Source organism: Rhamphochromis longiceps, linkage group LG10 (genome assembly GCF_057381845.1).
Source record: "Rhamphochromis longiceps isolate RC_006_pf linkage group LG10, R_longiceps_female_GT1.1, whole genome shotgun sequence".
Classification (NCBI taxonomy): Eukaryota; Metazoa; Chordata; class Actinopteri; order Cichliformes; family Cichlidae; genus Rhamphochromis; species Rhamphochromis longiceps.
In genome coordinates this window covers 15,497,930-15,513,416 of record NC_140566.1, presented here as the reverse complement: position 1 = coordinate 15,513,416, position 15,487 = coordinate 15,497,930, and the positions used below count along the sequence as shown (strand labels likewise).

The 15,487-nt window shown below is 41.0% G+C and overlaps 1 protein-coding gene across 3 annotated transcripts in view; it reads left to right on the top strand.

The window, feature by feature from the left end:
- Positions 1-15,487, top strand: part of dlg4a (discs, large homolog 4a (Drosophila)) — a 64,029-nt gene that overhangs the window by 13,619 nt on the left and 34,923 nt on the right. For 2 of the 3 annotated variants that reach the window (XM_085420444.1, XM_085420443.1), the window contains exon 1: positions 8,413-8,969. The exons of the other annotated variant lie outside the window; for it this stretch is intronic. In XM_085420444.1, coding sequence (XP_085276570.1) covers positions 8,868-8,969 — 102 coding nt within the window. In that variant the 5' untranslated portion in view covers positions 8,413-8,867. Of the gene's footprint in view, positions 1-8,412; positions 8,970-15,487 lie in introns of those variants that run through there. 3 annotated transcript variants of the gene reach the window in all.

The following is a 15,487-nucleotide window of genomic DNA, read 5'->3' as shown; positions in this document are numbered from 1 at the left end:
GGGCCATGACTGGCCAGGTGATCTACTCCATCATAGCTCAAACAGGATGCTGATGGGAGAGCAGATTTCTGTCGTATGTTTTTCCTTTCGTTGTTAGTAAAATTTTACGAGGCCCGACTCGTTTGTTAGTTTACTACCTCTGCTCAACCAGTCGCTCTTTGTATGATTATGAAATGTGTCTTTGCAGCAGTTGTTTTGCACATTTGCACCGAGCATGATTATACTAATGACAACTGACCGTGACAACCGAGACTGAAGTTATCACGTATTTCCAAAAATCAGAAAGTATAAAAATGATCACCTCCTTTTACTGTTAGTCCTCATTCTGTTTAGAGCAATGGTGATAATATCTCTTGAACTAAACACTGCTTGCTAGATAACACAGAAGACACTTACAGCAAAGTGATAATTACTATGTTCGCTTAAGACACTGCTAGTCGGGCAGCTTTCTACCGTTATTTTAGGAAACTGTTCAGCTTGTCATAAAGATAGATCTATGCTGGCCATTCAAACTACGCCTACCAGCCACAACATTAAAACCTAATATTATGTGGAGCCCCCTAGCGCCAATAAAACAGCTCTGAACCATCTGTGATTGCAGGTACCAGGATATTAGCTGTAGATCAATTAAGTCCTGTGAGTTGTAAAGTGGATCATATTAGTTTTTCCCACATATCTAACAGATGTTTGAGCAGGACTGACATGTGGAGAATTACAGGACAAGTTAAAGCTCTTTGTTAGGTTCTTTATTACAGTTGAAAGATGCTGTCTTTGCTATAAAGGTCTGCAACACTGTTTAGGCAGGTAGTGCATTTCATGCAGCAAACATCCTCATGAATGCCAGGACCCAAGCTTTTCCAGGAGCACACTGACCAGAGAATCATGCTGCTTCTGACATCTGCCTGCCATGTGCATGCACCCAGCTCTCACCATGATGTGCAACAGAACATGATTCATCAGACAAGGCCATCTTCTTTCACTGCGTAACTTCTGATGCTCCAGTGTAAGGGATCTCAGCAGTGGACGGGGGTTAGCATGGGCCTTCTGGCAAACCGGTGGCCATACAGCCACATACTCATGTACCGCAACCAGCTTTAACCCTGTAACACCAAGTTATTGTGATCTCAACATCATTACACTGATGTTTTTTTGTTGTTTTTTTATTTGTCAGAAGGTTCAATAAACAGTTTGAACAGGTTTAAATAGAAAAATTACATTTTTTTGGCAATTATTTCATATTTCAGGCTTTGCAGGGTCACAATTTCTAGCAATTTCAGCTCAGGATATCAACCCATCAGTTAGCCTTTGCTCCCTATGTGCATCTGTGAGGCTCGGACACCTATGCCCCTGAAGACAGTTCACATATTTTATTTCCTTAGACACGTTTTATAGGAAATTACCACTCCAGATGAGCTGACTGGGTCAAAATCATTTGAATCCTTATACATCAGCTTAAGGTTAAAGGCATGTTCACTAGCTGCATACCATATTCCACCCTGTAACAGGTGCAGCCAACAAAATAACAAAATAATGTAACAAAATAACTGGTTGCATTCACTTTACTTGCCAGGGGATTTAAATATTATGTCTGATCTGTATGTATTTGAGTGCTATTCATAAGAAACTGGTATTTTCTTGTCTATTCATAAGAAATTAGTGTTTTCCTGCCTACAGTAGCAGCCTGTACCAGTAAACATATGTCAGTTCAGTAACCACGACCATAAAAGACCCTCATATCAATTTTGCATTCTGATTACCGCTAACAGCTTCGTCTAGCAGTCCCAGTCTTCAAAACCCATCCCCTGCGGCACACCTATGAACTCCTTTATTCAAATGGGAGTGGTGGGAAAATGGAGCATAAATATATCCAGTTAGATTTACCTGGCAGGTTGGTTCCCGGGGGCTGTTCTGTTTTAATCATCTTGGTTAGAAGCTGTTCCATGGCTGACCAGACTGACGTCCTGCTGAGCACACTACTTGCAGAGCCAAAGCAGCGCGTGGTGCCGTCTTTTGTTGCATTTCTTCAGAGGGGGATCCAAAAGAAATCTACTTTTACTCTGACAGTCTGTCAAAAGTATAAATGAATGCGTACACATAACAAATGCGGAGTTGTGTTGCCACGGTGTGGTTCTGTGCTCCAGCGCAATTTATTCAGTTCCATTCGATACAGTGTTACAATATGCAATGAAAAGTATTACCCATTAAATGAACTCCTGTGAGTCCTGGCCATGGTCATGCTAAAAAACTTACAAAACACAACAAAGCAAATTTCACATCTAATTATAGACTAAGCTGCATTCACACCCCAAGGCAAAGAAAATTAAACTAGCCTAAACTAAACTGTAGTCTTCTTCCATCTGCTGTTACAAAAATAGTTCAGTGAGGAGAGAGCCTTGCTTCTGCAGTTACCACAGAAACCATGGCAAGGTTCGTCAGCTCTATGGAAACACCACATGAAGAGAAGCACATGGAAACACTACTCACATGAGATCACTCCATGAAAAAAAGAGCTGCGTTAAAATTCCTGTGCCTGGTGTTTACTTGTTAGTGTAGAAAATAGCATTTATAAGCTTTATCGTGGTGGATGTGGCTAAGGACTTTGATATTACAAACAGGTCATGGTTTCACACAGACAGGCACAACATATTTGCCACCAACACCTTAAAGGATACCTGATATAGTAATTTTGAGCTGCATATTTTTCCAGTCCTTGATTCTAATAGTGTAGCTTTTCATGATTCAAGTTTAAAATAATGTCTGAAACAGGCTTTTTTAGCTCCTTGTCCTTTAAGGTCCCTATCTCTTTAAGACTTCTTTCTGATTGGCTGTCCTTTGCAAACAGAAGATTTCAACAGCAGTTGGATGGGACTTCTGCGCTCTCGTTGACATTGTGCTGCTCTTCATGATGGCTTCGACGCAGTGAAGAGCTCAACATAAAACAAGGAAAGCATGACAAATATGAAATAAGACTTATTTTATTAAAATCAAGTCTTGCAGAGTGACATATTACGTCATCAGCCAGACATTGCATTAGCATGTTCGCGGCATGGCTGCTTTAGCAAGATGACAGGCTATGGGAGGGCTTTCGTCACGTGGGTGGTGGTGTTTTACATCGGACAGATTTTAGTGCAGGTTAGAGCCTGACGTGATGATCCAGATGATCTTTTATGCGCATCTTTTCACATTAAGTCTCAGATGGAGGGGAGGGCAGCAGGCAAAGGATCGTCTCTGTACTGTGGATGGCACACTGCTGTTTGTGTTTAGTGTGGGAGGAGGCACAGCAGAACCAGAATGTAATACAGACTGTGAGGCTATGGTTGCAAAGAATTGGACCAGTAGCTGCAGTTAGACATTCTTCTCTCATCACAGGAAGAGAATTATCCGCACGCTTTTAAGATTGCGACGTGACAGCGTGGATGCTCTCATCCACTTGAAGGGTGGTGCGGACAACTTCGATCCCATTTTCCCCCTTAAATAGTTCTCCCAAAAGGAGAAAAACAGTGCATTCTAGTGGCTATGTATTTTTTCTTTTAGCTTTTTGAATGTGTTGAAGGGATAATGCACGCACCATACTTCATACATAATGGATTGCTCCAAGTCAATGCTGTTGGTGATGACTCCATTTGGGCATGTAATATTTATACAGCTGGGTGAATTCGCAAGAGAGAAAACCAGGAATATCCTATCTGAAACCTAACAGTTTGCCTTTACTACAACTTTTGTGTCCTGCTGTTGCACCTGCAGGTTACCTTTAGCTTTGTGCAGCGTTGGGGTCAAAGAAAGGGTTTTTAATGATGACAACAAGTCCAGTTTAACTTTCTCTGACACTAAAGAGTAAATTCATAAAATATTACACTCAAATGCATCTCAGCTAACATTTTGCTTCTAGTAAATTAGTTTTAGCTCGCAGGCCTCTTTGATATGAAATTATGCCTGTAGATGCTGCAGGACTGTAGTCACTAAACAGAATCAGATATTCACACAGAGAACTTTCAGATATTGTTGGTTCTGTGTAGGTGTGAATACTATTATTCTCACCTTGTGTGTTTTCCTAGTCAAGAGAGCTGAGGCAGTCTCGGAGCCTCGGGAGATTCCCGGTTGTGTTTGCGTTTCAGTTCCGCTGTTCCGGTGTCAAAGCTGCTGAATGCTGGAGGTAATGGAAGGCTCAATAGTAGAGAATTGTTCTGGAAGTGTGATATACATTGGTTTCCCCCCAGTTTGCCACCTTCTGTGACAGCAGTTCTACACTTTCAGTGAATGCAAACACTAAAGCTGTAATTCCTTGTAGGTTTTGCCTCAACAAACAACTATTTAGAGAGCGGGCCCAGACAGAGCAAAACTATTTTGTCATCCATGTTTCACATGTTCTATCAGTTTATGGCTTTTTATAAAAATCTAATTGGTAGATGTTTGTTTTGATTTATTTCAGAACGGTGTATTATACAGTAATGTGGGCTTTGTAGGCTTTGGTATGGTCATGTTAACTTGGTAGTCCAAACCTATGTTTTAGAGATTTCAAGAAACAATCGGCTGCATGGTTCAAAAGAATGCAACCCACCATCATACTACAATTTCGACACCTGTAACTTGCACGTAAGCAATCCACTAAGCAGTGGATGACTATACAAGGGGATTAGATCAGACGGCAAGTATTCCCCAATTGGAGATCCCTAACAAAGTCAGCAAAGAGCACATTTGGCGTTGGTCAGCTTGAAACTGTATTTTTTAAATGATTAATGCAAATATCATGTTTTCTGGAAAGCTGCAGGGAACTCACTTTAGAGGCCCTTTGTGTGATTTTTCCTTTTCCCAGATCTACAGTATAGATTTTGGAGAGATACACCAGGTTGAAATAAACCACAAATATGCTTTAATTCAAAAACAGATTATAAAGCTTGGAAAAACTGTTATGCAATGGCCACAATCAACTTTATGGTGTCATTATAAATTGGTTCTGATATGGATAACATATGGAATAATTACTCTGCATACATTTACATTTGGTGAAAGGTTTGAAGCTAATATTATTGTTATTTCTGTTGGCTGGACTTACAAAATATGCTCTAATTCATAAATCTGAAATGTACGGTCTATAGGCAAAATGAAGCAAGATCAAAGTGCATTCATTGCTTTATTTAATTTTGAGATGTTTATGTATATGTAAGAGTCTAATAAATAGAAAACAGCAATAAAATTTAGCTGACTATAGTTGGCGGAGTAGGATCTATTGATCACACACATCTCAAAAACGAGGTGAGCTAATCTAAAAGCAAGGACATGCTATGCATGTTAGATGGGGATGTGGGAAGATTAACAAAGGCATCAATGTTGCATGAATTTACATTTTCACACAATTAAATGTAAACCAATCAGAATTTCAGCTTTGATTTTAGCTTTAATGTAAACTTTTAGCCAACCACCACAGCTAGTACGGAAAATCTGGCTCTAACCTCAGGGCAGACTTAACAGGGTTTTAGCCACTCACAGCGTCAGTGAGGGGCTCTTCTCGTGAGCTCACTGTATTTCTTTAAATTCTCTGTCCATTTGAGGAAGACCTGTCACGTGTCTCGCTTGTGTCGCATGTAATAGTAGCATGAGACACCTGCTTTTATGAAGACAATCACCCGTGACAGAAACAGTCCTGCTATAGAGCCAGTGACCAGAAAGCTGCTGGCAAGAGGACTGTTTGTTAGGGATCTGCCACCCTTTGCAGATGTTGTCATGGAAACACTCTTTTGGGGTTCTCTCTCTCTCTCTGTTTCTCTTATACAATGCAGCATTAGGATGTTAATGCTATACTCAAAACAGTTCAGGTTTCCATGTGACTCCCACGCTTACATAATACTGTAGTTGAAGGGAAAAGCCACTTACAGTATGCCATAGAAATTATACTGTGCCCATGCTACATTGTACTTATTATACAATACCTGTGTACCCATGTATTATACTGTACCTACGCTGATAATTTATGACGTTAGTCACATCAGTTTTTGTGTTAATTGCATGTTAATACACTTAAGTGTTGCATAAAATGGGTCACTTCTACTGTATATGTTGGCTATACACTGCATATTAAAGATGGATGCTTCTTAGTCTGGTGGCCACTGGCCTAAGCCTCGAGTTAAGGATCTCGGTTTTCCTAAATGCTGAGTATGGCTAACTACAAAGCAGGGATAGAGCATGTTCAGATGGTAATAACTTTGAAATCACATGGTAACCTCTCATAATTAATTTTATTCTGCGTTAAATAAGACTTGCAACGATACCATTAACTCATCATGAAAGTGTTTATTGATGTATCAAACCACGTAAGAAATGGGCATTGTAGTCTTTTATAGTCTATGCAAACAATTCAAAGCTACCACACAGTACGGTAGCAAAGTCAGCAGTTTTGTTTTGCCTTTGAACCAAAGCTACACAAAAAATAATCCATGATTTGTGAATTATGCGCGTGTAAATTGCTACCAGATGTCCCCACTGGTCATAAGAAAGAAAGCAGGTTTCAAGGATTTCTGCCTTCCAGATCTGAAACCTCCATGTCTATGTACAATTTATAGTTATACTTAAAAAGAAGGGGGAAAAAAGACATTTCTATGTCTACATATTTTTAACGAAAGCCTTGAGAGGAATCCCAGGCATTCCTGGGTTGTTTATTTGGAGGTTTCTCTATTAGGAGAGAAAGAATAGAAAATAGTTCATGTCTTTTTCTTGCCAATGATATATAATTTAGACCTGTGATATGAAGGCTGATTTGAACCAAACTGAAATGAGACAGACTTCTGATTAGATGATTAGTTATTGATATTGTGACAGTACTCTTTAAAGAAAGTTACTTTCAGAAGGTGGAGTATTGCCAGGGGAACACAAACACACATAAAAACTGTGTGGATGTAATTCAAGTGGAGGAGTAGAGGAAAACGCGTGGACTACCCTTGTGTAATTTTGAAGAGGTGGCCTACTAAAAGTCTGTTACTCACAATCTTTTCCAGTATACAGTCGGCAATGTGAACTATCAAAGGGCATTCACCGCTGCAATTGAGGACAGACTTTCAGTTATTATGTGCATAAATATATATACATTTCCATACATACAGAGTACTAAAAGACAAATGTGAAGCAAGCAAAGACTCAGATGACTTATAAAACAGAGCATTTATGTGATCAAGGATTCTCTGCTTATGTTGATGATTACTCCCTGAATCACATGACCAAACTAGAAACTTTTAATTTCTACACACGTCTTTTTTGGTCATTGAGAGAGTTAACTCTAAAAGAAAAAACATTTTTAAGCAGCTGGCACTATATTCTAATTCACACTGTGCTGTAATGACCTCCCCATGAAGATCTGTGATAAACCTGCTGATGTCTTTAGCACACTGGATATCTCCAGCTCTATAGGTGGGAGATAAGGGTTTTAAAAAATATATATCAGCAGCACACTGGGATATCTGGAGCGGTTTCTGTGTTCGATTTAACGCTGACGTCACCCGGGAGCATTGAGCCCTGCGCCGCAGTCGGTCCTGAGATGAATGCACAATATTCAAATCTTCCCTACCTGGTTCTCTCACTCCACCCTGTGGGCTCACCATGCCAGCACAATCCCACGAAGGAGTGGAGACCATCAAAATACCAAATGAATGAAATGAAAAACACATTCATGTTGTGACAGCTGTAAAGTGTGTGTGTGTGTGTGTGTGTGTGTGTGTGTGTGTGTGTGTGTGTGTGTGTGTGTGTGTGTGTGAAAGAAAAAGGGACAATAACTTATTGCTATTGTATTTTATTTTGAAAACACTATTTTTAAAAAATCAAGAGTAATTTTAAAATTGATTTAACTTTAGGTTGATTCATTTTTTGTTTGTTTGTTTTGTTTGTTTTTTGTTTTTTAGTTCTGAACAGGCCCAGCGAAAAATAAAGGCCCACTTTCAGCACTTCCGTTTAGCACAAGTGGCACTATTCCCTATAACAACCATCCAGATCATGCGCAGTGATAGCTGAGAAAATCCAAAATAATGACACATATAAATACTAACACAACAGCAAGAGAGTCTCAGCTTGTCGGTCCTAGTTTACGTCACTATTTTACACTATTACGACATTTAAGACTGGGCATGTGTTTGCTTAACGTGAGGATCATACATCGCTGACCATGTGAGCAGGGTGCTTTGAGGGATACGGTCAAACACCGTGTGCTGATGAATGAAATGAAGACGTTTCGCATCCCTCCTCCTGAGTTGAGGGATTTCAGCACCTTGGACAGCAGCCTACACGCCATTTTCCCGGTGATCCATCGGGGGGCGCAGCAATCACGGTGTTACATGTGGAGGAGAGCGAGGATGTTTGTGTAGCATCAAAAAATGCTCCCCGGCATTCACTGCTCTCGCTTTGATACTACTCCACTACTACTACTACAATTTTCACGCAGACTCAAAGGATAATTGATAATCGCTCTCGCGTCACTCTCTGCGCGGATTTCCTGTGAGATTCCTGCTGCGCTTTACGTCCAAACTTTACGGCTCAATCAAGTGAAGCGCGAGGACAGAGAGAGACGCGGGGGGTTGGTGGGGAGGGAGACGCTATAGCTATGAGTGACGCTTGCTGTGCTCAACCTCTGGACAATATGGCAACGTACAGGCAGCAGTCGACTCGTTAAACGTTAACGTAAAGTAAATGTAAAAATAAACGAACAAATAAAGCAGGAATACACCTCACGCTTCAACGGGGCAGCCCGCCCATTAACGGGTACTACCGGCCCCACACGCCCCCTCCAGCTTCCGCGGCTCTCGTCTAAATTGCACCGTGGCTCTGAGTGAGAGGCGGCGGACCGACGAGCTCTGGTGCTGTCTGCCTGGTGTGAGGGCTTCGGACTGATGTCTCTGCCTGTCAGGAATTTAAAGTGTCTTTCTCCGGTCATGTGCCAGTGTAAGGTCATCTGCAGCAACCGGACCCTGTCTCTTATGTTCGGGTGTAAGGTAAGGCTGCTGCAGCAGCAGCGACTCTCATCTGGATGCACTTTGTTCAGACACCGAACAAAACCGAGCAAAAGGCCTCTGGGAGAAATTAGCTTTCTTTCCTTTTTTTTAAATTATTTTTTTTATTTTTTCAGAGGGGGAGGGTTAAAAGCCATCTGAACCGCGCTTTTTTCCCCCTTCCAAGTGCAAATCCACGATAGTAATTAGTGCAGTGAAGTGACTTGGCCATATGTCTTGAGCCAGCAAGCGTATTCACATCTTAATACCTTTGCACCGCCGAGTGGTCGGGGTTTTCGTGCTCAGATGGTCGATTTCATTTTACACATAGCATGCTACGGCATCGCTGGCAAGCACTGTTGTGTTTAGTGTTAGCTGCTGTTCAGCGTGAATTCACAGTCGGATGCTGCTTAATGAATGGAGCATCACTCCCTCCTGTATTTCTCCTCCGTCTCCATTGGGCAGGTCACGGTAGGGCTTGACCACAGGTTCACTTTGCATTCCAGCAAGGGAAGATGCATGTTGTGCTTTTGACCTTGGAAAAACCACTTTATTGCTCAGGGCCACTTAAGTAGCCTTCATCCTTAGAGGAAGCTGCAACAGAACAGAGCCTGCTTGGAGTAGGGTAACATGAACGGAGAGTAGCCTGTTCTTAAATCAGACCCAGAGGGTGATGTTTGCTGTTTATCAGGAAAAATCAGGCAGTTTTTATTTTCTTGGATGTTTTTTTTTTTTTGGTGTTTGTCTGTTTTCCATCATGATGAGAACGTGTAATCCGAAGAGAGGACATTGGGCATTCATTCACTGATTCTCTGATTGTCCAGATTTTCCTCCCTCCATCCCTCCCAACTTCAGGTGTTTCTAGTATTGCAGCCAGTTCAGAAGTTTCCCTCCACATGGCACACTAATCTGTTAGCTTTACAAAGCCAAATCCGACTACACCGCTCTGCTCTGGCCAGTAATTGTCGCTACACTTGCCAAAATGGTGTGTACATGTGTACAGAGCTCCAGTTAATTGTTTGTAAATTCACTGCTGACGTTTTGGTTCGTGTTTTGTCTTGTCACTAGAATCCAGTTCACTTCCTAGTTTGTGGCTAGAAGATAAGACAGCTCGACATCTTCGTCGTATCCTACTACCTGCAACTATTTGAACATTTTGTCTGCTGCAAAGCTGGTGAGGTTTTACGTGGGTGTTTCCTCTTCGTGTCTCTGAAAGGGTGGTCCTGCTGTGCTCAGTATTGAGTTTACTAGCAGAGATAATCCCATTTGTCCCCATGCATCACTCCCTCCTGGCTCATATCCTCCTCTGCATCTCCATCAGGAAAACCACACCTTCCTGGTGGAAAACACATCAACATTCTTCTTCCAGTGATTCAAGCTGCGTCTTCTGTAGTCATGCCCATCCAAGTGAAATGCAGTTCCACAACACAACATTTACTCTGTCGTAAAGAGCAGGTTTCAGGTGGGATTAATGACTCAGTTAAAGCCACTTGTACAGTAATTCTGTTTTAATAGATCTGGCTTCTAAGCATGGGATTCTTTTCATTTCAAGTGTAATTTATAAGCAATTATTTTAGTTGAGATTGTTTGGGAACTTTCTGGTAAGGCTGTCTCTATGATGCCACTGGTAACTGTGTTGGAGCTGGCTTGTTTTGGGGGAAAACACAGGAATCATCAGTGCATTCAGGACTAGCCTCAGCATTGTTCTTTCATGTGCAAACAGTGTATAGATGCAGGTTCAATAGCCCTCCAGCAGCTTGTGTCCAGTCGGTTGCAGTCTCGTGGGGTGTTGTTATAGGTAGGGCTTAATTTGGATCTCTGGGATATACAGTGTATTGGATCAATATTTTTTTTTTTACCTCATATCATGTATTTGCACCCTTTGCTCTCAATAAACCTCTATGTTACACTAGCTACCACATGACCGGTCGTTTTCCAAGGGCTTTCAAGGTGATGTATTTGCATAACCTTTGTTCTTAAACAATGCCCGGCACAAATCCACTCAGTCATTTTGAATACAGTGTCTTAATTAAAAAGGTCTTTCTATGGCTGTAGGCACTCAGCAGTGCTTTAATGGGCTCTCTTATGCTTAATGGCCATTGATGGCCTAGCAACATTCAGTCAAGACGGCCTGCCTCACTTTGTCTTTAAGCCACAATCTGGAGCGGTACTTCTACTAAAGCCCGTGCAATGTAAACAGGCCAAAGAATAGAGTTTTAAAATCGAGCGTTAGTGCAATGAATGATTTATGACACAGGTATCAGCGCGCCTTCATCTCAGTGTCAAGGTCTGTAATCAGCTCACCCCGATAATCAATTTCCGCTGTGTCTGTATTGGAAAATAAACAAAAAGAAAAGTCATTCATTACCAGCCCCCCAAATTTTAAATGCACAGAAGTAATTATATAGAAAGGAGATAGCAGAGAGGATATATTTGGGGCACTGATATCACATTCACCATGCTTAATGTCCCTGTTTTTATAGTCTTGCAAATACACTTCTTCCTATGGATTTGACCTATTTTACTCTGCTGTTTGTGTCGCCTTCTTTGTTACAGAGAAATGAGCCCGAGCTCAGCAATTAGCTTGAGGATTCCCATCACTGTAGTGGAGTGTACAAAAGTTCTTCTCAGGTCTAAGATTGAACCATTTCCTTTATGTGCTTATGTGAGCCAAAACACCACACTGTGTTATGAGAGAGGCACATTTATGGTATGAAAACTAAACCTATTCTGAAACTGACCTTACCGAGTCCACCTATCAAGGTCATGCAAAAAATAAAAAATAATATAAAATACATAAAAGTCTAAGAACAATCTAAAAGAGGAAGCTGTTGTTCATAAACATAAACTGCATCCCATTAATGGGATGGTGGTAGACAATACAGTTTTTAATTTAAACAGCTCTAATATTCAAGCTTACCAACATGGCACTTTCCAAATGCAACAGTCACCAGAGTTAGAGATGCAAAAATGATGGCGGAGCCTTTGATTAACCAGTAGAGGCCCTTGTTACAGTTAATGGTACTGATTTTACTTTTAAGCTAACTTTATTGATTGGCAAACACAAAAAGGACCAGAACATTACAAATGAAAAACTCACCTCGCTGAGCATCTGGCACATGGATATGCATCATCAAACATTAAAATTAAATCCATTTTTAGCCTCGCTGTAATGCAAAAAGATTCAGAGTTGCTTTACCCTCCAGGAAGTAAACATTCACAGAAGGCACAAGCACGTAAATAAGCTCAGCATTTGTCTCCGAAAGCCAAAATGAATCACTACCAACTACTAAACATGAAATACATTTATTTTTGATGTTCAGCCATTTAAAAAGCCTCTTTCCTTTCGAATTGTGGTATAACAAGGTAACGCTTTTTATTCTATGCAAGCCATTAAGAAATCAATGCATTTCATCGAGGCGCTTCATTTGCAATATTTATTGTTGGTACTTTTAAATCTACCATCGCTGCATTTTCATTTCTAAAGAAGTACTGTGGTAAAATGGCTTCTCCATGCATGATCGTGTTTGTGGACAAGTCAGAGAGTGAGGGTTAATGTTGCAACCCCCATTACAAGTGCACCATACGTGAAATCGCATGTGGTCAGCAAAAAAACCCCAAAAAACATGGTGTGTGCATGCTTCTGTGGACCAAGTGAAAGGAGATGAAACGATCATCACTGCTGAGCTGTGTCTGACCTGCAGACTTGCAAAAATTTATTTATTTATTTATTGCTAATTAAGGGTAGCATGGCATGACGTACTCCTCTCAGTGCAGCGAATATCCAACACACCCTTTTATCCACGGGGTTGCACTTAAGCTGTCAGGGCTCTGCTCGTTGCATTGCCTGCACACACTGACCACCAGAAATCTAGTCAGCTGTAGGCTCTGACTCTAGCTTCCTCACGTGTCACGAAGCCAAAAGGAGGGAGCATGTTTGCTCTCCCTTCCCTCCCTGTCTGATCTTGATGTTTCCCTGTGTGCATTAATGCCAAGCATTAATTCAGCAGTCTGCATTTACTTCCATTTACATAATGATAAATTTCACATGAGCTGGCCTACTACTGCAGACTCGTGCAAGTGTTTCTTGCCTCGCAAATAAGTGTGAAGTTCCAGTGAAAGCAGGCTCTAGACAGACACAATGCCCCCCCCCCCCCCATGCCCAGCCCTTTGCAGAAGTGCCACAGCCGAGCACCCACTATGGCAACATATACTGTAACTCTGATCTGATTATTGCGTTTGAGGATGATGCATCTGTGTGGGTTTTATCAATGATGAATCATCCCACAGACAGGAAATTCAGAATGTTATTAGCATCAACACGAACATAAATTAACAAGCAAAAAGACTGAGATTTGAGGAAAGTTAAAACCGCACTAAACGTGCGCCAACTAACTGCTAAGGTTGTTTTATGGCCTTTTATGTTTCATTGTGATATGGAAACTACTTTCAGCTGCTTGCTTACCACGAGGGTTCCCACAGCAGGAAGCGCCGCATGTTTGATTTAGCAGTTTTTAATGCCAGCTGCTGTTCCTGCAATGCAAAAGGAGATTTGAGTCATTAACCAGCAACCTTTTGCTCGCCAAGCAAATGGTTCCACTCTGATATAAAAAAGCCTGTTTTTTTACAGTGGTTAAAATGGGATTCGAAACATGTACTGCTGAAAGTATTTGTTTGATTAAAATGTTGATTTTGAATAGGTCTTCAGGGCAGAACTTAAATCATCTCCCTGTGGGACGACGCGGATGCATTTCTGTTGCTGCTCGCTGTGTAACACCTTCGTATTTCAGCCCAGAAGATGTGTTTGCACTTGCTTTTCATTCAATTATGCTAATAAATCAATAAATCATGATAATAAATAATTTAATTATGCATTCTTAAATAAATATTCACTCTTTGCCCTTTGTCTTTCTGTCTTTTGAAATTTTTGTCGGCCCATTAGTTAGATTGGTACTTAATGCTAATTTTCAGCATTGCAAAGGCGACAACTGTAGACTTAAATTTGGGTAAAGAGGGGGTGAATCTAGAGCATCTCCGTGGGGGTATTGGATATTCCTCTTTGTTGGAGCTCCACTTTTTGATTTAGGACTGATGGATTCTTACATTAACATCCTTCTCAGCACAGCTTTAAGCAGTCTGCCCCATGGTAAATGTAAAAGTCTGTTGTTATTGTGGAAGCCAGCATAGCTACAGGATACTAACACTCGTCAAAGTGTTGTGCTGAAACACCTTGGAGAATAGTCTGAAGTTACCATTGGCAGTAGATGAGTGAATTTTCTGTCTTCTGGGGCTCACATATACACGAAAAAAGTGTTGTACTGGTAGGTGTTGGCTGGCAACAGCAATTGTGATAATGCAAATGAGATGAAAGCTGTGTTTGAGGTTTGGCTCTTGTGAAGACACTTGGGAGTGAAAATCAACTGAGAAGGCAACAGTGACTGTTTCTTGATGGATTGTAGTGGAAAAGAGGACGTTCACATGACCGTCACAGGCAAATGTTGCTCTCTTTTCTGCGCTCTGTCAAAGTGACAGTGAATGATGATGCTGGGCACCATGAGTGTTATTTCACCCACATCATCAGTCTGATTTTCAAGATAATGTAAGTAGTCCACGTGAGTGTGGTTGATAGATTCTAGTGGGCTGGTGTGAGGGTTTGTTCACCGATATCCAGGCAGAGCTGTGGCCTACTTACAGTGTGTGAAAGGGAAGAACACAGTGATTACTTTTTGTTGCTTTTTTTCACAGGAAGAGCAAGAAGTAAAGTTAAACCCCAAGTCAAAGACACTTTTATTTTACGGTTTTCACAACAAGCAATTGAAGTGCAGACTTTCGGGTTTAATTCAAGGGACAGCAGAGCATCTCAAAGAACACTTTTCTACTCTATCTGATCACTCAAAGCGCAACTTGGCTCACCCATTCCTACAATGCTTCTTCTAAGTAAGTGCTTTCTGTCTAACATTCACACACATTCATACTCTGATGGACGAATCTTGCCCATGCAGACTGGAGTAGCTTGGAGTTGAACAATCAACCTTTCAATTAGCAGAAGACCTGCTCTACCTCTTGAGCTACAACCACCTATGTTGATGGTTTTAGATGCCAGGCAGTCATTGGCTGCAGGATCCAATAATTAAAAGCGATCTTTACAGTTAAAATGATGTTAGTTTGTCCAGTTACCTTTGAGCCTCTGAAAATAGGGCATGATGTAATTCCTAAACAGTCATTTTAGTACTTTTGCTAAACCCGTTGACTTAAAGCTGAGAGTCTACAATTCAATCACATCTTGATTGCTGGGTTTAAAATCAGCTGTGTTGGTGAACAGAGGTAAAATTACAAATCTAAGTGTATTTCTTGTCTAGTCGACCAACATTATGCGTCAGTGAATCATCAGTAATTATATATATGTTTGTTTTGCTGATGTTTGATCCACGCATGAAAATTAACTAGAAATGCAAAAACGACCAAGCTGTTCTCTTCCCCCTACACAACACTGCTGAACCATACCAAACTTGTATAACATT